This window comes from Diabrotica virgifera, chromosome 3, assembly GCF_917563875.1.
Source record: "Diabrotica virgifera virgifera chromosome 3, PGI_DIABVI_V3a".
Lineage (NCBI taxonomy): Eukaryota > Metazoa > Arthropoda > Insecta > Coleoptera > Chrysomelidae > Diabrotica > Diabrotica virgifera.
Window position 1 is genome coordinate 86,783,522 of NC_065445.1, and position 24,395 is coordinate 86,807,916.

General features: G+C 32.9%; 1 protein-coding gene across 1 annotated transcript; it reads right to left on the reverse strand.

Moving 5' to 3' along the window:
- Positions 1-24,117, reverse strand: LOC114330625 (ubiquitin-like domain-containing CTD phosphatase 1). The gene is made up of 3 exons (XM_028280023.2): positions 23,883-24,117; positions 23,284-23,813; positions 1-422 (listed from the first exon to the last, which is right to left on the reverse strand). Exons 1-3 carry the CDS (start codon positions 24,037-24,039, stop codon positions 153-155), a joined length of 957 nt encoding a protein of 318 aa, XP_028135824.1. The 5' UTR covers positions 24,040-24,117; the 3' UTR covers positions 1-152.
- Positions 24,118-24,395: the final 278 nt, after the last annotated feature.

The following is a 24,395-nucleotide window of genomic DNA, read 5'->3' on the forward strand; positions in this document are numbered from 1 at the left end:
TCATGGAAAAACTATATTTATTTTTCTTTATTTCTAAATGAAATATAATCTAAATGCATTAAAAAAACATAGAATAAGTACATCACTAATTTAATTTTCACGTTACAAAATTATTGGATTTTCATCCAAATCTTATCTATATTGTGTAACAACTATCTTCTATGTTTTGGCTTATACTTTTCCCAATGCCGATGGTTAACACTAGCAAAATCATTTGAGTTTTCAGCGAGATCTTTTAAATACTTGGCAAGATGGAGCAGTTCTCTATCTTTCTCCCTATTTAGATGAGCTTCTCTAAACGGTCTAATCCTAAGGCCGTTTTTAGGATTCATTATGAAGTTTCTTCTAATATCATCAAACATTATGGTGTTCTTAGATGAGAACTGTGTAAACTTGCCCCAGATTACTCCTAGAGGCTTTACCTAAAAATTTTTGAACATGAGAACATTTTTTATAGAAAACATATATTCTGAAGGAGTATAAGAAAACCTCAAAATAAGAACACTATTAAATACTATTAAAACTATTTATGTACTATTTTAACAACAAATTGACTCAAAACTTGTTTTTATACATGTCTTCAAAGAGATCGCATATTATACAATCAGATGAAAAAAAAAACGCAACGGAGAAAATTTTGGCCAAATTCAAAGTATTTCAATTTTTTCTTTTTAGCCCTATTTTGATAATTTTTTTAGCACACTCTGTAAAAATTTATAAATTTTAATTTAGTATAGTGCATTTTTTAATAAAATTTTGTATTCAACTTATTATACGGGGTTAATCGAAAGGTAGTTGTTTATCCTAATTTTGAAACATTCTGTGGAATAATTCCGTTAGGGGATTTTCGTAAAACCTTGTTTTTCGGTTGCAACCATGTCTCCTAAGCATTGTGTTTTTTATTTCATGTGACAATATGCCTTGGTTCATTTTTAGGAGCGAAATGACTTTGCCACCCACAATTTATGGTAGGGGAGCAAAGTATGCTAAATGTGCAGTCACTCGAGCGCTTTGGGGACCTATTGGGTTGTGAAGAGTAGGTCCTAAAACCAAAAAAAGTTAAGTAAAGTTTGCCATTTCAGTGGGGACTTATCATTTTTTAAGTTAATTTTCCATTCCCAACAATCGGTTTTTCCGATTATAGCGCCATCTATCCATAATTCGAAAAAATGTCTCGGATAAAAGTTACTTATTTTTACGTAAGGAATCCAAATCTGCAATAAAAAATGAGGGCTCCCATTTAAGATTTTAAAGTAACCTCCCACCCCACCTCCGTGGGGAGTCGTGTTTGGTGCCATTCCATAAATTTTTCAAAAATATTGAATAAGTGTATTTTTCGTTTTTCGATCTAATGTTCATTTCGCGAAATATCGCGGGATTCGTATTTAAAATATTAAATTTACCCCCCACCCCTCTCCGTGGGAAGTGGTGTTTGGTATCATTCGATAGATTTTTGAAAAATATTCAGTACGTATTTTTTAGTTTTTCGATCTGTCATTCATTTCGCGAAATATTCGCTTTTTTCTTGTGAAACTTTGGGACTCACCCATTTCCTTACGCCTCGATTAAATCGTCAGATTTTTGAAATATACACTGTTTTGCATGTACTTAACTTACTTTATCATAATCTGACGATTTCGAGTTTTTCTTAGGATAGAATTTTTTTTCGGCCCCCCTTAACGAACTCCCCTGCATTAACAGCAAATATATGGTAGATATACATTTTTATGGTACAAGGTTTCTCCCCATGTAATAATCTGACGCGCTCGCGTAACTGCAAAAATCCCCGCTTGGGCTCCTCTACTATTACGACTTTTCCTACCATTATCTTTTGTATTAAGTAATTTGTAATACGACGATGGCGGCTTTGGTGACTGATATCAAAGGAATGTCATATCGACATCCCAGAAGCACTGTATTTAAACAATGAATAAAAGCAACGACAAGATCTTGGTTTCAATAAACATTGATAACAATAACAAAACATAAAAAAAGAATGTGTGTGTACTTTGTACGCACGTAAGAAGTTATACTTCTATTATATGATTTAAACGAAATTAATATACTTTTTATTTATATTTTGTTTAAATATTAAACTAATTTATACTTACTACTTCTCAAACATTTTTATTAGAGCAGTGCCAAAAATTAAAATAATAAAAGAATAAAACACACACAAACACATTAAACAAGCCACAAATGATGTCTGAACATTAATTGTCGAAATTTTTTTTAACTAAATACGTATTTTCTGAAAATACAATTATATAATAAATAAACTTACAATCATAAAATGTATTAAAAAAACAAAAAAGAAAGTTTCTATTGGGACTCGAACCAGCGCTGATAAGAGCGGTTGGTATTGGAATTCATTCGCCTTCTCCGCTTAGCCACGGACAATATGTGTCATTATTTACGAAGATCGACTAACTAAACGGATTAAACTTGTGATATTTTGATATTTTGAAAATTGATTGTGATATTTTGAATTGAAATGATTTAGAATTGAAAAAATACAACAAAACATAGAGTAAAAAAACAATATATTAGGTGAATATTGATAGAACTTTTGATGGTAATCAAATTATATAAATAAAAGTATTACATACTATGTATTTTGGCAGATCAAATAGGTAGGTTTATACCCATGATACATTAACAATTATTACGTACCTGTTGCTTTTAAAAACTATTTAAAAGTCACTACAATATTATAAACTTTTTTGTTTCTGTCCTCACAACAATAAAACTAATATATTATACATTTGTTTACCTTTACCTCCAAATCACAGCTGCCATATCGGATAATTTTTGACATATGTCATTTGAACATCCAATCAGAACAAAGTTATAATGCGCATGCGCCGGGCTGATAGGTTTTAACATATAAAAAAATCACCCTCTATCGCCGGTAAAGAAGTATAACTTCAAAAACAACTTAAATGTAACTTAACCTAAGTACGCAAATAACAAAGAAAAACTACTAAAAAATAACTTAATACTATGTATTGCCTCCCCTAGCCTCTATAACTGCCTGTACACGTCGGCTCATGCTGTCTATGAGGTTGCGAATATCATCTTGCTGGATGTTTTGCCATTCTTCTTCTAGAGCCAAGCGAAGTTCGTTAATTGAGGCTGGTGCGACTTCGCGACCTCTAATATTTCTACCAAGCATGTCCCAAACGTGCTCTATTGGGTTCAGATCTGGCGAACACGCTAGCAGTTCATTTTATTACTACCAACTTCCTTTAAATATTGCGTGACACACATTGCATAGTGGGGTCGCGCATTATCTTGCATTATTAGAAAATCATCGCCGATATATGGAGAAAAGGGTACTAAGTGATTCGCTAAAATTTCCTCAATATACCGGTGTGCAGTCAACGAACCCTCAATAAATACCAATTCAGTGTGCGCGTGCGCCTCTCGGGATATTCCTGTCCATACCATCACTGAACCCCCTCCATGGCGAACGCGGGGACTGAAAGCGCACTCCGCAAATCTCTCTCCTATTCGACGCCATACTCGTTCTCTCCAATCTGATGAGTGAAGACAGTATCTCGACTCATCCGTAAAAAGAACATTACTCCATTGTCCTAAATTCCAATGTAAATGTTCCCTGGAAAATTGTAGTCTAGCCACTCTGTACCGTGGAAGTAATTTGGGCCCAGTTGCTGGTCTGCAACTTTGCAAACCAAATTCATGTAATCTTCGACGAACTGTAAATACACTTTCATTATTGCCTCGAACCCCTTGAAGCTGATTTATTGTTTGCACCGCTGTTAAATGACGATCCCGAAAAGCGTTGACTCGTATAGAACGATCATCTAAAGCGGTAGTTTTGCGCTTCCTGCAACTTCCCGCTTTACGATTGTTTGTTCCAGTTCGTATAAAACGTTCCACTACCCTTTGTATGGTAGAGCGGTGAGTGTGTAGTACTCTAGCCACATATTCATAATTTCGCCCATCTTCAACCAGAGCAACGGCTTTCGCACAATCTTCGACACTAAGAACCATGATCAATCATAGGTTAACAAAATGTAAGTGTCAATATGACATAATGATAACAGTCACCAAAGCCACCTCGCCGTATTACAAAATAACTCCAAAATAATCATAATTAAAAGTCCTAAATTGTGGGTGGCAAATTCATTTGGCTCTAAAAAATGTACCAAGGCATATTTTGACATGAAACAAAAAACGCAATGCTTAGGAGACATGGTTGCAACCGAAAAACTAAGTTTTACGAAAATCCGCTAAAGGAATTATTCCACAGGATGTTTCAAAGTTAGGATAAAAAACCACTTTTCGATTAACCCCGTATAATAAGTCAAATACAAAATTTTATTAAAAAACTCACTATACCAAATTAAAATTTATAAATTTTTACACAGTGTGCTAAAAGAATCATCAAATAGGGCTAACAATAAAAAAACTGATATATGTACTTTGAATTTGACCAACCGTTGCGTTTTTTTTTGCATCTGAGTGTAATATATACATTATCTTTACAAGTCAAAAGTAAAATTGCAAGAGACACTCAATGAGACTAAATCAGTACATGTAGATTTAACCAACAAAAAATAAATAAAACACCAATAGTACTAAATGGCGCTACTATACCATATGCCAATACAGCTATAATGGGATTTATCTCATTATTAAGATATTTTAAAAATCCTTAAATTAACTAAAGTATTCGTCAGATATTTGTTATAATATTTGTTATAATAATTGCAAAGTAGAACACCTTAGCTAAAGTCCACGTTTTGCTTAGATCAACAAGGTCTATTATTCATTTTGACACACTAACGAGAATATATAAAAACATATTTACATAACGAAGTATTTGATAAATATGGGAACACGATCAGATTAGATTCATTAATGGGTCAGTAGAGTTAGTTAATTAGGTTCGGGAGTTTGCTGCCGTTAGAGCAGAATTATGTAATCACCTATCAACTGAATACATTTATATGGTATTAATTTAACCAAATAAAGGAGTTATGAGAATATAGTGTATTCCTGATATCAACCCCATCACCAGGGAAGTTAAATATCCGCTTACCACCATACAGCAAAATATTTGGATATGAACCTAGATGTCAGGCTGAGCTGGAAAGAAAAAATAGAATTGAACATTATATATACCTAGAACATTGTACTGGCTCCTCGGAAGAAATTAAGAACTGTCAGTACATACTAAGCTCATGATATATAAACAAGTACTGAAGCCGGTATGGACATTGGACATATGGTATAACAGTTGTGGGAATGTGCCAGTACGAGTAACATCAAAATGATCCAAAGTTTTCAGAATAAAGTATAAAGAGACATTGTAACTAAAATATTCGCAAAGAAGCATGAAAACAGACTTCATGACCATGCAATCGTAGAGGCTATTCAACTCCTGGATCAGCATGGAATAGTGAGAAAACTCAAGAGAACTAAACCTTTCGAGTTAGTGTAAAATCTTTTGAGTTAGTGTAAATAGTAAATGTTAGTGTAGAGTCATGTGCGTGTTAAGTGCTAGGTTTAAGCTGGCTAAAAAACCTAGTCTAATATTTTGTGACTATGGTTCGTTTTTTAAATAGGAGGAGTAACATAAGAAGACTGATTTACACAGGGTAAACATATTTTGGGCGGCAATTTTCAAAAGATCGTAATTTTTGACAGGACATTATAGGGGAGTGCAATTAGAACGAAAACATGCATTGTTCGGAAAAATTCAAACAACCTTATATTTTTCTAAAACTTTTTTTGTTAGTTTATATACATGTTAAAGTAAAAAGTTCTACTCGCAGATTTGGCCGCTAATTGTTTATTAATTGTTTAAACAATAAAAATTGTTTTGTATAAATAATTTTAAAAATATCGTTAAATTCATCATTTTACTTTGATCAAATATGTTTCTATTTTGTTTTGATTATGCTGAATCCGAACACGGCATTGCAGTTTGAAAATTCTTATACAGAAGCTCTTATACAGTGTGTCTGCGTAGCTAGGAACCACATGGAAAACTATTTTATTACCAATTTTACGAAAAAAAGTTATTCTTAATAAAATGCTCTGAATAGTCAAAAATCTAAAACTCAACCATTAGATATCAAATTTTATCAATTTTATACGAGTTATGTCAAAAATATGAATTTCGTTAAAGAGTAAAGTGCCTTTATATTCCAGAATATCAAAAAATGCTTTTATGAAAAGTTGTTTGAAATTAAAAACTATGTCTAAATACATTACATCATTTACAATTATGATAACTATTTTATTATCACTTTTACGAAAAAAGTTATTCTTCATAAAATGCTCTCCCTGGTCTAAAATCTAAGATACAACCATCAGATATCAAACTTTTTTAATTTTATACGAGGTATGTAAAAAATATGAATTTTTCTTAAGAGTTAAGTGCCTTTATTATTCACAATATTTTAATTAGAAGGATGTAATTGAACACTAAAACAAATTTTTTAATTCCAAACAACTTTTCTTAATAACAATTTTCGATATTGTGTAATGTACAGGTACTTTACACTTGAGTGAAATTCATATTTTTTGACATAACTCGTATAACATTAATTAAATTTGATATTTGATGATTGCATCTTAGATTACATACGATGCAGAGTATTTTATAAAGAACAACTTTTTTTCTAAAACTGATAATAAAAAAGTTATCAATAGGTTCCAAGTTACGCAGACATACTGTATAAGAGCTAAAAAAAAAAAATTTGCTGAACATTTATTATTGTTGAAGCTTATTCTTAAGTGTATTTTAAGTAAGTTTTACAGAAAAAAAATTTTGATCACTTTGTATAAACATTTTTTTAGCTGGTAATTTTCGGTTTTTGTATTACATTTTTGTTATCTCTCTTAATTTTCTTAAAAAGAAATAGTTTATTTCATTTATAAAGTAAAATAATTTAATGCATTTTAAAGATTACATCCTAAGCTTTAAAAAAGCACTTATAAAACTGTAATAGATTTGTTCAAACTTGAGTAATACCGTCTTAAAGTGGTGGTAATTCTATAAAACTACGAAGATTTCAAAAATTACATTTTTTGAGACGTCATCTCATTTGAATTAAATTTTTGAGATTTTTTTTGAATGAAACATCATTTAGTAAGATGCTTGAAAGGTAAGTTGTGCAAAATTGAGAGTTTTATAAGAAAAATTGTATTAGTTATACATTTTTAAATCATTTTTAAACAAAATTCATGTAAGGCTCACTTTCCGCCCACACCGTACTTATGTCCATACATTCTATTTCTTTCTATTATAACCATAAGATAACTTCATTATTCTTCTTTCATGTTCAATTTGTAAAATTTCATTTGATCGATTAGTTAAAGAATTACATTAAAATAACTCAACCGTGCACTTCGCCGTACGTTAGTTTACAGTGCGCCAATGTTTGTGAGAAGGGTGACTTTAGTGTTATAAATAAAAAATTATAGAAGATACAGATTTAATTTTAGAAAATTCTTTATTTAAGGTTTTTTTTGTAAAATTTTCTGAATTTTTCAATGGTCAAGTCAGTTTTGTTCTAAAATTTATATTTTCGGAGTTATTTAAAAAAATCTGATTTCGTAGTTCATTTGTTTAATAAAAAATGAAGCACCCACTTCTCGAGTAGAACTTTTTGATATGTTGTTTATTAAAAATTTCTTAATGAAATTACAAAAAGTTCTATCTTGTTTGATTTTTTCCGAAGGGAAAATCTATATGCACTCCCCTATTAAGTATTTTGAATGTTTTTGAAGTTATACTTCTTTAGGCGCGATTGGGAAAAAGTTGAGAGTGAATTTTTACAAAAACGATAGTATGGAATAAAGTAAAGTGAAGTGTGAAAAACATATTATTGTATTTTCAATTTATCAATCAAAGGCAAAATGAAAATTAAATTAAATTTTTTTTAAATAACGCGGGCACATAAATTTGATACACCCTGTATATTGATCTGTAAATATTTATTAGAATTTAGTTTGGATGTAAGTAGATTTCTCTTTTAATGAGCTTTCCGATGAACCATTAAAGACTTTTGTGAATAATTAAAGTGAAAAGGACGATGTATTTAGTTTTAAAATGGAAAAAGATTGTTTATTACGGGAGAGGTAATTATCATTTTCTAGAAAAATGGTTTAAAAGAAAGTTTGGAATTTTAATATCTTTGTTTCAACCCGAGTAAATATTGTAGGGTTCCCCGAAAGTAATTAGGATGGTCGGAATAATTTTGAAAATGACTGTTTGTTTGTCGAATGGAAAAGAGGAAACGTTTCTGATTCTTGGCAAGTTGGAAGGGGAAAAGTGGTTTGAATGTTGAGTGAGTTTGAAAAAGAAGTTATTATGTTATTGGCATCGCTGAGGAGTAGTTCGACGTTTTCGTGGATAGATAGTTAGCAAGTACCAGTGGCTGTTTGATAGTGGAGAATAGTGTTGAAAAGTGGAACGAGAGACAGATCAAATTGAGACGAAATACCTCTTTGATTCTGTATTATTGTGAGAAGGAGAGCAGAGAATTTTTGGAGTTTTGTTTGAATCGAGTACGTGTCAAAAGAGGCCCGGCTTGTTGGAGAATTGGTGCTGGTATGCTGATAGTTTTGAAGCTGGAGAACGGAGAGGGCTTTGATGAGTAGCCTTTAACATAGTCAACGAGGGAGAGCTGTTTTGGGTCACGAGAAGACATCAGAGTGAGTGAAGCAAAAGGTCAGTCAACTTATGTGAAAGATATTTTTATGTTCGGAAACTAAAATTTTGAGTAAAAAGCGTAGGAATTAAAATTCCAATATTTCAGAAAGTAAATAGGGAGTATAGCTAATCTTGCGAATACATAATTTGGTTTTGTTTATTTTGTTGTACCAAAGTCATCGGGAACAAACGGATAAATTGTTTTTTTTACTAGAATAAATTTAAATGGTAGAAATTTCATTCGGACATCTGTGTCCACAGGTTTTAGATTTGATAGATTTTTAGAGTATCGATTTTGATAAATAAAAGACAATTCTGTATGTTTATTTTATTTCTTGCTTTATTTCTTTTTCCTATTTTATCCCGATTAGGATCAACTAAGAGATACTGAAACCACAAGAGAAGATAAGTATAACGTAAGATAATTTAGATATTTTTTTAATATTATAAAAAGGCACCCTGAGATTTTTTATTCATTTTCTATGTATGATTTGCGATAATTAAATAATTAATCAAATAAATAATAATTAATATAAAATTAATAAGAAGCAGATCATAACAACATGGCGAGCCAACGTAGGACATTAAAGTATCTCTGGTTGTGAATTTGAAGGGAATAGGAAACGGAAAAACAGGTGATAGTCTAAGAGCTGGGAGCGGATTTTGTGCGTGATAAGTAATATGAAAAAACTATACGGAGATACGTTGAATTAGTTGTGTACATAACTTTCACCAACGGCCGGAAACCAGAGTTGGGGCCGAGGGTAGTTATAAGGGGTCAAAGTCGCGGATTTTATTATTTTTTTTATGACGCTTATGATCGAGATAGTGCACCAAAATTTGGGAATAAGTAGGTCATGACGTAACTAAGTAAAATCTCTAGGGGCGGAACGCTGCGTGGCCGACAAAGGGGTGGGGGTAGGGGTGAATAAAAAATATAAAGGGTTTTTGCGACGTTCTTGATTGAGATAGTAGACCAAAATTTGGAAATAAGTAGATCATGACATTCCTAAGTAAAATCCCCAGAGCCGGAAACCAGAGTTGGGGATGAGGGTAGTTATAAGGGGTCAAAGTCGCCGTTTTTATTTTTTTTTGTGACGCTCATGATCGAGAGAGTGCACCAAAATTTGGGAATAAGTAGGTCATGACGTAACTAAGTAAAATCTCCAGGGGTGGCACTCCGCGTGGCCGACAAAGGGGTGGGGCAGGGGTGAATACAAAAAATATAAGGGTTTTTTTTGCGACGTTCGTGATTGACAGAGTGCACCAAAATTTGGGAATAAGTAGACCAAGACATAATTAAGTAAAATCCTCAGAGCCGGAAATCATAGTTGGGCATGAGGGTAGTTATAAGGGGTGAAAATCGCCGTTTTTATTATTTTTTTTGTGACGCTCATGATCGAGATAGTGCACCAAAATTTGGGAATAAGTAGGTCATGAGGTAACTAAGTACAACCTCCAGGGGTGGAACGCTGCGTGACCGATAAAGGGGTGGGGGTAGGTGTGAATTTAAAAAATATAAGAGGTTTTTTGCGACGTGCTAGATTGAGATAGTGCACCAAAATTTGGGAATAAGTAGAGCATGACTTAGCTAAGTAAAATCCCCAGAGCCGGAAACCAGAGTTGGGGATGAGGGTAGTTTTAAGGGGTCAAAGTCACAGTGTGTATTATTTTTTTTTTGTAACCCAGCACAATATTTGTCGTCAATGCAGCGTTCCGCCCCTGGAGATTTTACTTAGTAATATCATGATCTACTTATTCCCAAATTTTGGTGCACTATCTCGATCACGAACGGCAAAAAACCCCCATATATTTTTATACTCACCCCTGCCTACCACCCCTTTGTACCCCAAGCAGCGTTCCGCCCCTGAATATTTTATTTTACGTCATAACCTACTTACTCCCAAATTTTGGTGTACTCTCTCCATCATGAGCGCCACAAAAAAAATAATAAAAACCGCGACTTTTACCCCTTATAACTACCCTCATCCGCCACTCTGGTTTCCGTCTCTGGAGATATTACTTAGTAATGTCATGGTCTACTTATTTCCAAATTTTGGTGCACTATCTCAATCACGAACGTCGCAAAAAACCCCTTACATTTTTTTTATATTCACCCCTGCCCCACCCCTTTGTCGACCTCGCAGCGTTCCACTCCTGGAGATTTTACTTAGTTACGTCATGGCCTACTTATTCCCAAATTTTGGCGAGCTATCTCGATCATGAGCGTCACAAAAAAAATAATAAAAAACGGAATTTTGACCCCTTATAACTACCTTCCTTCCGCACTCTGGTTTCCGGCTCTGGGGATTTCAATTATTTATGTCATGGTCTACTTATACCCAAATTTTGGTGCACTATCTCAATCACGAACGTCGCAAAAAACCCGTTATATTTTTTATATTCACCCCTACCCCCACCCCTTTGTCGGCCACGCAGCGTTGAGCCCCTAGAGATTTTACTTAGGTACGTCATGACCTACTTATTTCCAAATTTTGGTGCACTATCTCGATCATGAGCGTCATAAAAAAATAATAAAATCCGCGATTTTGACCCCTTATAACTACCCTCGGCCCCAACTCTGGTTTCCGGCAGTTGGTAAAAGTCATGTACACAACTAATTCAACGTATCTCCGTATAGTTTTTTCATATTACTTATCACGCACAAAATCCGCTCCCAGCTCTTAGACTATGAAGGAAAATTTATTTGCCCGTCGGAAAAAGTTGATATATTTAAAAATTTTGAAATATTTGTTTGACTTAAGTTTTTTTTATCTAGGTACAGTTTTTACATATTTATTTTATTTTTGATTGATTTGAATTTTGAAATATTTAAAAATTTGTGGGATAAAGTGATTATATTTGGGGAGAGAAAAATTTTCGTCTCGACAGCATACAAGGTATTTTCGAATTTCATATTAGGCGGGGATAAAATTTTAACATGTCGATAACAACCAGAAGCAAAAGCAAAGAAAACAAAAAACAAGAAGAACATTTCGAACGAGAAGAACATATAGAACAAGAAGACATTTTCGAAACAACAATCATGGCATCAGAACAACAGGAATTATCAGGAATAGATAAACTATTACAACTGATGCAACTCCAGTCACAAAAAATGGATGACAATCAAAGGGAAACAAAACAAGCAATGGATACAATGCAAGAAAATCAGGAAGAAACATCAAAGAAAATGGATAAAGTGGATCAAAAAATGGATGAAACACAAAAAAAAATGGATGACAATCAACAGGAAATGAAACAAGCAATAGAAGAGAACAACAAGAAAATGGAGGAACGCATAGAAAAGTATGAAAAGGAAGTAAAAGGATGTTTGACAATGATCAAGAACGAGATGGGACAAGAGATAGAGATTAAAGAAATTAAAATCAAAATGAAGGAGATAAACAATTGCCAGAAAAAGGAACTAGAAAATTTGGAAAATAAGCTGGAAAATGCTATTCAAGTAGACAGAGAAGAAGTGGAAAAAAGAATCACAGAAATAGAAAAACAAATCACCGAAAACAGGACGCAACAGAATTTCGGAGAAAGAAGAGAAACGATTATCCATAGTTCAGAGGAAGTGAAAATAAGATTTGGCGGGGATGTAAAAAAATTACACCCAGTAATTTTCATAAACAATTTAAAAAAGAAAATACGACACATCGGTAACTTCGGGACAGCCAAAGAAACGATAAGGAACCATCTTAAAGATGAGGCAAGTTTATGGTTCGATAGCAAGGAAGAAGAATTGGACAATTGGCATAAATTCGAACAAAACTTCCTGAGTTATTTCTGGGGAAAAATACAACAGCTAGAAATAAACAAGGAATTGCAAAATGGGAGGTACCATGATAGAATGGGTATTTCAGAGAAAACATATGCACTACAATTATATAATAATGCAAAACATCTACAGTACAATTATTCATCCGAACAGCTAGTAGAACTGATAGCCAGACATTTTGAAGATACCTTAGAAGATCACATAACTCTAAAAAACTACAAAGATATCGACAGTTTGTGCCAATTTTTGCAAATACGAGAAGCAAAATTGAGAGAAAGAGAAACAAGAAGATCGCAAGATAATTATAGACAACGCGAAAATCGAGACTATAGAGATAGAAGACAGAACTTTAGGAGAGATTATACGAGAAGAGAAAACGAAAATAGAGACAACGGAAGAGGAAACTATGAACAAAGAAATCGGCAATGGAACGAAGACAGATATCGAGAAAACCAGAATAGAAATAACACCCGAACAAATCAAGAGGACAGAAATGATAATAGAAGGAATGAACAGGAAAATCGTGGAAACCGATACGGGTCCGACAGACAAAGAGAAAACAGAAGAGCGGTAAACAACACGCAAATATATGAATATGAGGATGAGAGACAAAGCGACGGAAGAAGAAGCGAAGAAGAACAGCAAGCGTCTTTTCACGAAAGCGCTCACTAAAAACAAAAGAACAAACAGGAATTTTTTGTCACCCGAAGGAATTTATTAAATTAGCAGGAAATAATGATAAAGGAAGTGGATCTAATTTAAAATTTGTAGATGGTTTTATCAATGAGAAACCGATTAAAATTATGATTGATACTGGTTCAGAAATTACTTTGATTAACAGGAAATTAATAGAAGAGGTTGATTTGACGAATTTGGTCTACAAAATTCCCAGGGTAAATTTAGTGGGCGCAAATAAACGGACTTTGGCAACAATAAATGAAGGAATACGAATAAAGGTTCGATTGGGGAAGACATTTTATGCACTACAATGTGTTATAATGCCAAACATGATTCATGATATGATCGTAGGAGTGGATGAATTGTCAGAAAAATATGTGGTGATAGATTTCAAAAATAACACGATGAAAATCACAGATGGAAAAGAAGAAGAACCGAACATTCTGAAAATGGACAAGGAACATGAGAAACGGAAAAAGGAAAATGTAGACAAAAAACAAACGGTGGAAATGAATTTGGCAATGAAGCAAGGACAGAAAAGAGAGAGGAGAAAGCAGCAGAAGATAAGTAAAAACAATGAAGCATGGGATTCCTCGAAAAAAGAGATGAGCCCAGAAGAAGAAAAAGAAGAAAGAAGATGGATAAAAGAAAATGAAGATTGGGATACCTCGAAAAAAGAGATGGGCCCAGAAGAAGAAAAAGAAGAAAGAAGATGGATAAAAGAAAATGAAGATTGGGATTCCTCGAAAAAAGAGATGAGCCCAGAAGAAGAAAAAGAAGAAAGAAGATTGACAAAAGAAAATGAAGCTTGGGATTCCTCAAAAGAAGAGATGAGCCCAGGAAAAGAAAAGGAAGAAAAAAGATTGACACAGGAAAATGAAGCTTGGGATTCCTCAAAAGATGAGATGAGCCCAGAAGAAGAAGAGATCAGAATAAAAAAAAAGGTGGAAAAGATACAATTGAGACTGCGGTATTTAAAGAGGAAGTATGCAAAATGGAGAAGACAGAATACACAATAAACATGTGTAGAGAATCGGAGGAAAAAGAAAATTGATATGTGGAGAAGAAAAGGAGAAGGAACTGCGTGTAGTATTGAGGGAATGTGAAAATTTAATAAATGAAGAAAACAGAGTAGCCAAAAAGCATGAAAATTCATTTGAGACTAAAGACTTAGAAAATTTTCGATCGAAAACTTACCCTATCCCATCTAAGTACAGACACTGGGAAAAAGAAAGCAATTGTTTTTCAGGTGGGACTCAATATTTTGACACAATAGAAAAGTGTTGTTGTCGAGAGAAAATCATTTTTTTGTTGCACTTATTAATACTGATTTTATCTCAAAACAAGGCGGGGATGTTATTGTATTTTCAAGTTATCAATCAAAGGCAAAATGAAAATTAAATTAAATTTTTTTTAAATAACGCGGGCACATAAATTTGATACACCCTGTATATTGATCTGTAAATATTTATTAGAATTTAGTTTGGATGTAAGTAGATTTCTCTTTTAATGAGCTTTCCGATGAACCATTAAAGACTTTTGTGAATAATTAAAGTGAAAAGGACGATGTATTTAGTTTTAAAATGGAAAAAGATTGTTTATTACGGGAGAGGTAATTATCATTTTCTAGAAAAATGGTTTAAAAGAAAGTTTGGAATTTTAATATCTTTGTTTCAACCCGAGTAAATATTGTAGGGTTCCCCGAAAGTAATTAGGATGGTCGGAATAATTTTGAAAATGACTGTTTGTTTGTCGAATGGAAAAGAGGAAATGTTTCTGATTCTTGGCAAGTTGGAAGGGGAAAAGTGGTTTGAATGTTGAGTGAGTTTGAAAAAGAAGTTATTATGTTATTGGCATCGCTGAGGAGTAGTTCGACGTTTTCGTGGATAGATAGTTAGCAAGTACCAGTGGCTGTTTGATAGTGGAGAATAGTGTTGAAAAGTGGAACGAGAGACAGATCAAATTGAGACGAAATACCTCTTTGATTCTGTATTATTGTGAGAAGGAGAGCAGAGAATTTTTGGAGTTTTGTTTGAATCGAGTACGTGTCAAAAGAGGCCCGGCTTGTTGGAGAATTGGTGCTGGTATGCTGATAGTTTTGAAGCTGGAGAACGGAGAGGGCTTTGATGAGTAGCCTTTAACATAGTCAACGAGGGAGAGCTGTTTTGGGTCACGAGAAGACATCAGAGTGAGTGAAGCAAAAGGTCAGTCAACTTATGTGAAAGATATTTTTATGTTCGGAAACTAAAATTTTGAGTAAAAAGCGTAGGAATTAAAATTCCAATATTTCAGAAAGTAAATAGGGAGTATAGCTAATCTTGCGAATACATAATTTGGTTTTGTTTATTTTGTTGTACCAAAGTCATCGGGAACAAACCGATAAATTGTTTTTTTTACTAGAATAAATTTAAATGGTAGAAATTTCATTCGGACATCTGTGTCCACAGGTTTTAGATTTGATAGATTTTTAGAGTATCGATTTTGATAAATAAAAGACAATTCTGTATGTTTATTTTATTTTTTGCTTTATTTCTTTTTCCTATTTTATCCCGATTAGGATCAACTAAGAGATACTGAAACCACGAGAGAAGATAAGTATAACGTAAGATAATTTAGACATTTTTTTAATATTATAAAAAGGCACCCTGAGATTTTTATTCATTTTTTATGTATGATTTGCGACAATTAAATAATTAATCAAATAAATAATAATTAATATAAAATTAATAAGAAGCAGATCATAACAATATATTGGTGTTTTTATCATCTAAATATACAGAGAGGTTCAAAATTGTGGAATAAATTCATTTTTCCAAGAATAGGTCACTTTGGAGAAAAATCCCGAGACAAGTCGATTTTTGTTTTTAAATTACGTTTTTTTGACGTATAATAGTGACATCATCTATTTGGGTGTGATGACGCAATCGATTATTTGTTTAATGGGAATAGGGGTCATGTGATAGCTCATTTGAAAGATTATTTAATTCTCTATTCAGTAATATAATCATTAGCATTATTATTTATACAGGGTGGCCAAAAAATTGTTTGAATTAAATTATTGGAGACAAAAATACATTTTACTGCTATCAGGAAATATAAAAAAAAATTAAATTGATAATGTTTATTCATTTTTAATTTATATATTTACTCTATTTGGGGTATTAAGGGAACCATTCTCGTTGGAAAACCGCCTGAGCAGATGAGATGTGAATTATAAATTGTAAAATCCCCTTATTTTCCTATAGTCTCAGAATCCGCATGGTATGCATTTTTAGAAGCCTTGGATGGTGTAACCGATTTTTGAAAGAAAAGTGCTACGCAAGATATTCGGAGCAGTCTGTGAGAACATGATAAAAAATATTCTAGCAGCTCAACCCGTGGGAATGAGAAGACGGAGTAGACCAAAGTTGAGGTGGATGGTCGGGGTAACACAAGATGCTGAGAAGATCGGAGTCGGCAACTGGAAAATGCAAGCAAGGGACAGAACAGAATGGCGTAGAAAGCTTGAGAAGGTCGAGGTCCTCTAAGGGCTGTAGCACCAAGATGATGATGATGATGGATGGTGTAACCAGAGAAGGTTTTCCATTGTTTTTAATCTGGTAGGATATAAAATGGTAGTTTAAATATCATTTTATGTGCTATTAGATTAAAAACTTAAACTTTTTTCTAGCCGATGTTGCTAGGACACCTCTGCCAATTTTTTCATTGCAATCCGTGACGACACGCGGAGTATTTCCCTGGTTCAGTCAGAGAGAAGAGCATATGTATCTCCTGATGAGGGGCTAAGAAGCCCTGAAACCGGTAGAGATTCTTGCTGTACTCTTTGATTGAACTAGAGATTTAATGTGACTGAAATTTCGGGTTGCAACGAAATTGAAAATGTTTATTCATTTTTAATAAAACAAAATATGTATTTGTTAAATAAACATTGCTCATCGCTTAAATTAAATGTTCAAGTTGCCAAGAGGCAGGTGGGTGGCTGTTTGAGATTTAATTTAAGCGAAAAGCAAGCAATGTTTATTTAACAAATAAACAATTTTGATATATTAGCTGACAGTGGTAAAGTGTATTTTGAGTTAAATAAATTACATTCATTCTTCTTTTTGCCTTAATAAATTTAATTCAAAAATTATTTTCTTGGCCACCCTGTGTAAATAGTGATGTTAATGTTTATATTACTGAATAGAGAATTAAATAACCTTTCTAATGAGCTGTCACACGACCCCTATTCACATTTAAAAAAAATATCGATTACAACATCACATCCAAATGGATCACTTCACTATTATGGAATATATTATGTCAAAAAATTATAATTTAAAAATTAAAATCGACCTGTCTCTTGATTTTTCTCCAAAGTGGTATATTCTCGAAAAAGAGAATTTATTCCATAATTTTATACCTCTTTAGATTTATTATAATTTTTGTGTCTTTGGATTTGTCTTTGTTTGGAATAGGATAATTAAAATATGATGAAAATAAAATTAAAAATTTGTGTAGAAAATCTGACGTTTTTTAGATTTTCTACAATTCATCAAGCGAAAAGCAATTGCGGGGAGCAAACAGCTCATAAAAATGACTTAATAACGTTATTTCTAATTTTTGGTATTATTTTAAGTATTAACATCAGTTTAATATTTAAATAAAAATATCCAATTATAGTTATAAAAAGAAAAATTCGATAAAATCGATAACTCAATAGTTGCCAATAATGACACTTCAGACAAACTTCAAAATTTGACAGATATTGCTTGTGTGTGAATTCGGCTTTATTTCGGCCAATCAGCAGGCTTTATTTTTCGCGCGTTCGTTTAAATCACTCCTATTTAAAAAATGGACCATAGTTGTAAATAACCAAGGCACTGTCTCAGTGTTAAAAATAAAAAAGAATGTGTGTGTACTTTGTAAGCACGTAAGAAGATATTCTTCTATTATATAATAGGTAATTTAAACGAAGTAAATATACTTAAAAGGTTATTTGTACTTATTTTATTTAAAAATCAAACTAACTTTCTTATCAACCACTTTCAAAAAAGAAGAATATCTTCAAAAATTATATAATAATATACTTACAATCATAAAATCTATAAAAAAAATAAAAAAATAATAACTTGCTTGGGGCTTGAACCACTTCACGTCTACCGCGCCGTAAGAAAGTTGGCGGCATTTCAAACTGCACCACATTCGCATATACGTCATGTGGGAATATACACAAACTAAACGTTTACACCATAAATTTATATGAATTTAATAAAATTATTAGTTTGATTTTTGTCGAAATAAAATACAACAAAATATAGAGTAAGAAAACGATATATGAGATGAAGATTTGTAGAAAGTTTGTTCGTAATCAGATTATGTAAATTAAAGCATTGCCTACTAATAGGTAACTACATTATTTTGTTTACATTTTCCAAATAGATAGGTATTGAAACTATTAGGTATTTCCAACTGAAACATTTAGAATTACGTACCTGCGGCTTTTCAAAACTATTTAAAAAGTCACTATAATTATAAATTTGATTTTATTTCTGTCCACACATCAATAAAAACTAATATTATACAATATTTTTGTTTACCGATAACCTCCATATTGAATTGACAGATCATTTCAAAATTTCAACACCCAATCAGAGCCCGTATAACGACTAATACCATACTGTCAGTGTGCGTATGCGCGCGGATCAATCAAATTTTACCCTCAATCGATTCGCCGCTAAAGAAGAATATCTTCAAAAAAATATTTACAATCAATAATTTTAAGTGAAATAAATAAAGTGTTTTACACCTTAGCGAAATAAGAAATGAATTGTCTCAAATACAATAGGTTTCCCTATACCTAAAGTTAATTTAATCTCAGAGTTAAAGGTGAACACACCAATATGTGAATATTGTGAGTGGAGTGAGGCAAGGTGGTTCTTTATCTCCTCTGGTCTTTAATCTCTACTCTGAAAGAATATTTATCGAAGCTTTGCACGAAACTGAAAAAGGTATTCTACTAGATGGGTACAGCCTAAACAACATCAGAGATGCAGATGACACTATAGTATTTGTGGACAACCTAGGAGACCTACAAGTCCTTATAAACAAAATTATTACAACAATATGTATTACAACAATATGGACTCAATATAAAGAAGATAAAGCTTATGATCATTAGCAAGAAAAGGTCAACTCTATGTCAACCAAACCCCTGTAGAAAGAGTGAAGCACTACAACTACCTTGGCACCATAATAAATGAAGAATGGACCGACAACCAATAGATAAGAGTGCGCATTGGAAAAGCTAGATCCACCTTCAATGGATGTGGGCCTTTTTCAAGAGCCACAACCTTTTTCTTGGTATAAAAGTAAGAATGCTGAGCTGCTCCGTCTTCTCTGTTCTTTTTTATGGTGCTGAATCATGGACCTTAAACGATGATATGTGCAGAAAATTGGAAACATGAGATGTGGCTATATCAGAGAATACTTAAAATCCAGTGAACCGACCGAGTCACAAATGAGGAGGTCCTCAGAAGGATGAAGAAGAACCGAGAGGTACTGACCACCCTCAAATCTTGAAAGTTATAGTACTTTGGACTTGGATACATTATGTAAAATGTATGTGACTGCAAGGAAAAATATTTGGAAAGCGGGTCCATGTAGAAGAACCTTAGAACCTGGTTCAACACAACATTTGTGCAGCTTTTACGTGCTGCTGCAGGGAAGATAAAGATTACCATGATAAAAATAAAATAAAATGATCGCCACATTCTTCATGGATGGGCACATCGAGAAGAAGAAAGTTAATTTTTCTGAAGTTAATTATACAGTGGACTCTCTCTATAATGAACACAGATATTACGAGGTTTCACTTATAACGAGGTATGTGTATCATGAAATTCCTATTGAACTATAACCCTCTATAATGAGGCATATTTGGTTATAACGAGGAAAAATGAAATCAAAGGATATGTTTCTTTACCTGTTTTTAGCACAGTAATGGATATAAAGAAATACCCCAACTGCCTGTATATAGAAATGCCCAACATATGTGTTATTATCAAGGCCAGTGCTGTAATAAACTCTGCCACCTGTAATAAACTTCTTTCTGTTTATCCACTGATATTGAATATTGTAGGAAATTTACAATTTACAATGGCGCTCATTGTTCAGGTCGACCATTGACACCTAATAAACTACGAAAGGGACATCAAAACATTTCAATATTATTGCTGTCTGATATAACGAGATCCGCTTATAATGAGGTATTCCGCCATTTCAGTTCTCGTTATAAGAGGGAGTCTACTGTAGTATCAAATTATGTTTATTGCCTAAGGCAAAAACAAAGGTTGTCATGACAAAATATGAGCCAGTCAGAGGAAAAGTGGTATAACGTCTGTTGGTAAAATTGTATTCTTCTAATTACAAAGGAACAAAGAACTTAAATCATTGTAATTCGGCACCTCATATAAATTTCAACATATTCTTGTCAACTTATCAGGAACAAAGAACTTAAATCATTGTAATTCGGCACCTCATATAAATTTCAACATATTCTTGTCAACTTTCTTCCTTTTTGTCAACTGCCTTCCTTACTGTAACTGGTCCAAGGATGGAATGTCTTCAGTGGGTACCCCTTTAACAGGAGCTTCACCTCGTGAAGTTGAATCCATACATATTCTTTCAGCTTCATGCTCATACCATAACCTTTATCAAGTCAACTCCGTTAAAAATGCACACAATTTGCTGAATCTGATTTTCATGGACGATGGCGAAGCTAAGATATCAACAGCAGAGGTAGTCCTACTTCCTTTGGATATTCATCATCCACCTATATCTTTTGATATTTAAGTGTGAATCATGTGTTAACAACCCTGGACTGACTGGTGACGCTTTTTATAGAGACTTCCATGTGATGAACGTCCTAGATGTTACAAGTTTTCTTTCTCAATTTAATTGGGATAATTTGTTTAAAAATAAGTCTCTTGATGACATGATCAGTATTTTTTACGATATTATATTCTTAACAATTGATCTTTATGTTCCTGTTAAAAAGTATTCAGCAAAGAAATTTCCGGTGTGGTTTTCTCCAGATCTCAAAGTTACAATTATTCAGAAAAATAAAGTTCACAAAGAATATTTGAGAACTAAATCCCCCACTCTCTTTAATGAGTTTTCTGCATTAAGAGCTCAATGTAAACGCTTAAAACAACACTGTTATAGTGATTCCATTGCATTAACTGAATCATCTCTCAGGTATAATATTAGAAATTTTTGGAAATTTGTTAGTAATAAAAATAGCAAACCTAATATACTATCAGTTGTACACTATAATAATATCACTGGTTCTAGTGGTACAGAAATTATTAATTTGTTTGCTGAATACTTTTCAAAAACTTATAGTGATAGAGATTGTGTTTTGCAGGATATTTTAGATTCTGGTGACATCAACTTATCACAATTTACTATATCTCAATTTGGCATTTCTATTTCGTCTATATTATGAAAAACTTTCCATTTTGGATAGCAACAAGGGGCCAGGTCCAGATGGTCTTCCACCTTCTTTTCTTAAACACTTAAGCTTTTGACTTTCTACTTTTGACTTTACTCTACTCTACTCTACTCTAAGCTTTTGACTTTCTAGACCTCTTTTTCACATTTTTAACCTGTCATTAAAGACTGGGATGTTCCCAGCCTGGTTTTGCTTTGGTCCTCAACTATTGGAGAAAATTAGCCTCCATGTTCCCAGTAGACAAACGAGGCTAAATCAACCTTTTTACATTAGACCCCATCGCACTAACTACGGACACAACTCCTTCATGTCCAGAACACCTAGGTTTGCTAACCAATATTCGGAGGGTTTAGATTGTTATAGTTTTCCAAATGAATTTAAAGCTCAGCTTAAAAACTGTATGTGATAACTTGATATCCTTGTGTTTTGTACATTTTTTGTTAATGTTTGTTATTTATTTAATGTTCCTAGTTAGTATGATTAAAATTTTTAAATTTACTTTAGGTTAGGTTATAAATCTCCTGTGATTAATGTTTACACTGTATTTTAATTGGGTGATTGCCCGTTGATATATAAAATAAAATAAATAAAACTTGTCAGGAACAAAGAACTTAAATCATTGTAATTCGGCACCTCATAAATTTCAACATATTCTTGTCAACTTGTCAAGAATCCGTCACAACTGCCTCAATAAGTATTACTGAGGTTTTTTAGTTCGTTAACATGCAAAATCTTTCATTTACCAAAAGTTAAGTACAGTGGAACCCCGATAAGTCGGCCCCCGATAACCCGGAAGTCCGGCTAACCCGGACCGATTTTCATCAGATAAACATTTTGATTTTCAATATTTTGTATTTTTCAATTTAATTGTGGCTTATTTCCCATCAAAATAGTTAATTATCAGACAAACCTTTCAACAATAAAAATGTATGTAATATAATATTTGAGAGATAATGTGTAGGTATGTGTGTAATTTGAACTATACGATATTAAAAATGACTCATAGCACACGCCACAGAAACAACAGCCACCTGTCTGTAGTACCTATTCCTTTTTATTTCAAACTGTCAGCATTGTTTAGGAAAGACTATTTAAAAAATTCTTTTATAAACAATGGTCTTTAGTTTTCACTGTTCTTAAATAACATTACATCGTTGTGACTGTATTGTGTGTCTTGTATTGTTCGCTTCCGTTTGCTTACGTTTGTGTTTGGTGTTTTTTTTTAGTAATTTTAATGAGTAGGTACTGTGCATATTTATAAATATATTTCATGTTATTTCAATTCTAACGGAGTTTATCTGTAAGTATACCGTATTTTATTAATTTTTACCATATTCTCCGGCTATCTCGGATTTTCGATAACCCGGATTGGCCGCGGTCCCGATTAATCCGAGTTATCGAGGTTCCACTGTAATATGCAGTTATACCACTTTTTCTCTGAACAGCTCATATATTAGTAGGACCTAATCAATAAGGTACCTTTAATAAAAGCACTCAAGGAAATAACAATGATGGATCAACATATGAAATAACTGGAGAGGTTTTCAACACATAGGCCATGTCTAGTAAATGGATTAGAATTAATCCAAATGTTTTTTAGTCAGTGTGCAAGTTAAATGTAAAAATACTTACATCAACTACCCCATATTTAGGTATGTGCACTGAGATCATGGCGAGAGAGTCTAAATAAAAGGCAATCTTGTAATCAGGATGCGTAGAAACACCTAATAGCTTCATTTTCTCCTCGATCCATTTCATTCCTGTAGCAGACCAAATAACAATATCATAGTGTTCATAAGAAGTAGTTAAAAACTCATGTAAATAAGGCCTCATTAATTCTGCTCCAGATTGGGCGGTAGATCTGTGATCAAAAAGTGTGTAATCTATATCTAATACTAGCAACTTTTTTTCAGGCCGGAGATCATTTAACATATTTATTTTATAATCTTTGATACGTTTTTCCACTTTTGCAAGATATACATCCTGATTTTCAATGGCAACTTCCTCTTCCTCTATATCTAAATCATTGACAACATCAGGAAGGTTTTCAGGTGCAGTATTTGCTTCTGCTATGTCTTCTTCAAGTGAACCCATCATCATGAGTTTAAAGTTGGGTTTAAGTTTCAAAAGACCAAGAGTACAATCATCTTCAGGCGTTTTCCCTGTAAAATATTTGGTAATTTCATAAAATAAAATTCTATATTTACCCAAATGAAATCAATTCCACTAACCTTTGTATTTTAAATTTAACAACTTTTGTCTTCCACATTTTACTGAGGTTACATTTTCTATGGTTTTCTTTAAATCAGATACAGTGTCATCTTCCGATGATTCTAAATTAAATTCTTTTCCGTTCCATTTTAAAACGATTTTAATAACAGTACTCATCTTAAAAATTATATGAAACTTTGGAAAAGGAAAACATCAACATAACCATGATCTATTTTATCTCATTCTTCTGTTTTTAAACGCATGTCAAAAGAGGAGTGAGTATATTCTGTCTAAATCTTGACCCGAGGCGTAGCGGCGTGTAATTTGGGTTGCCTATATAAACTTAAATCGACGAAATGGGCCTTTTGAGTTATTTAAAACGCTGCAAAGACTATTTAGTGATAATAAAAACCGATATTTACTGCGGTTACATGATATTTAATATTAAAATAGTATTGGATGTGGTAGAATCTCTTTGTATAATTACCAATTGAACAGTGAAGCTGTTAGATCAATTTTCCGATTCAATCATT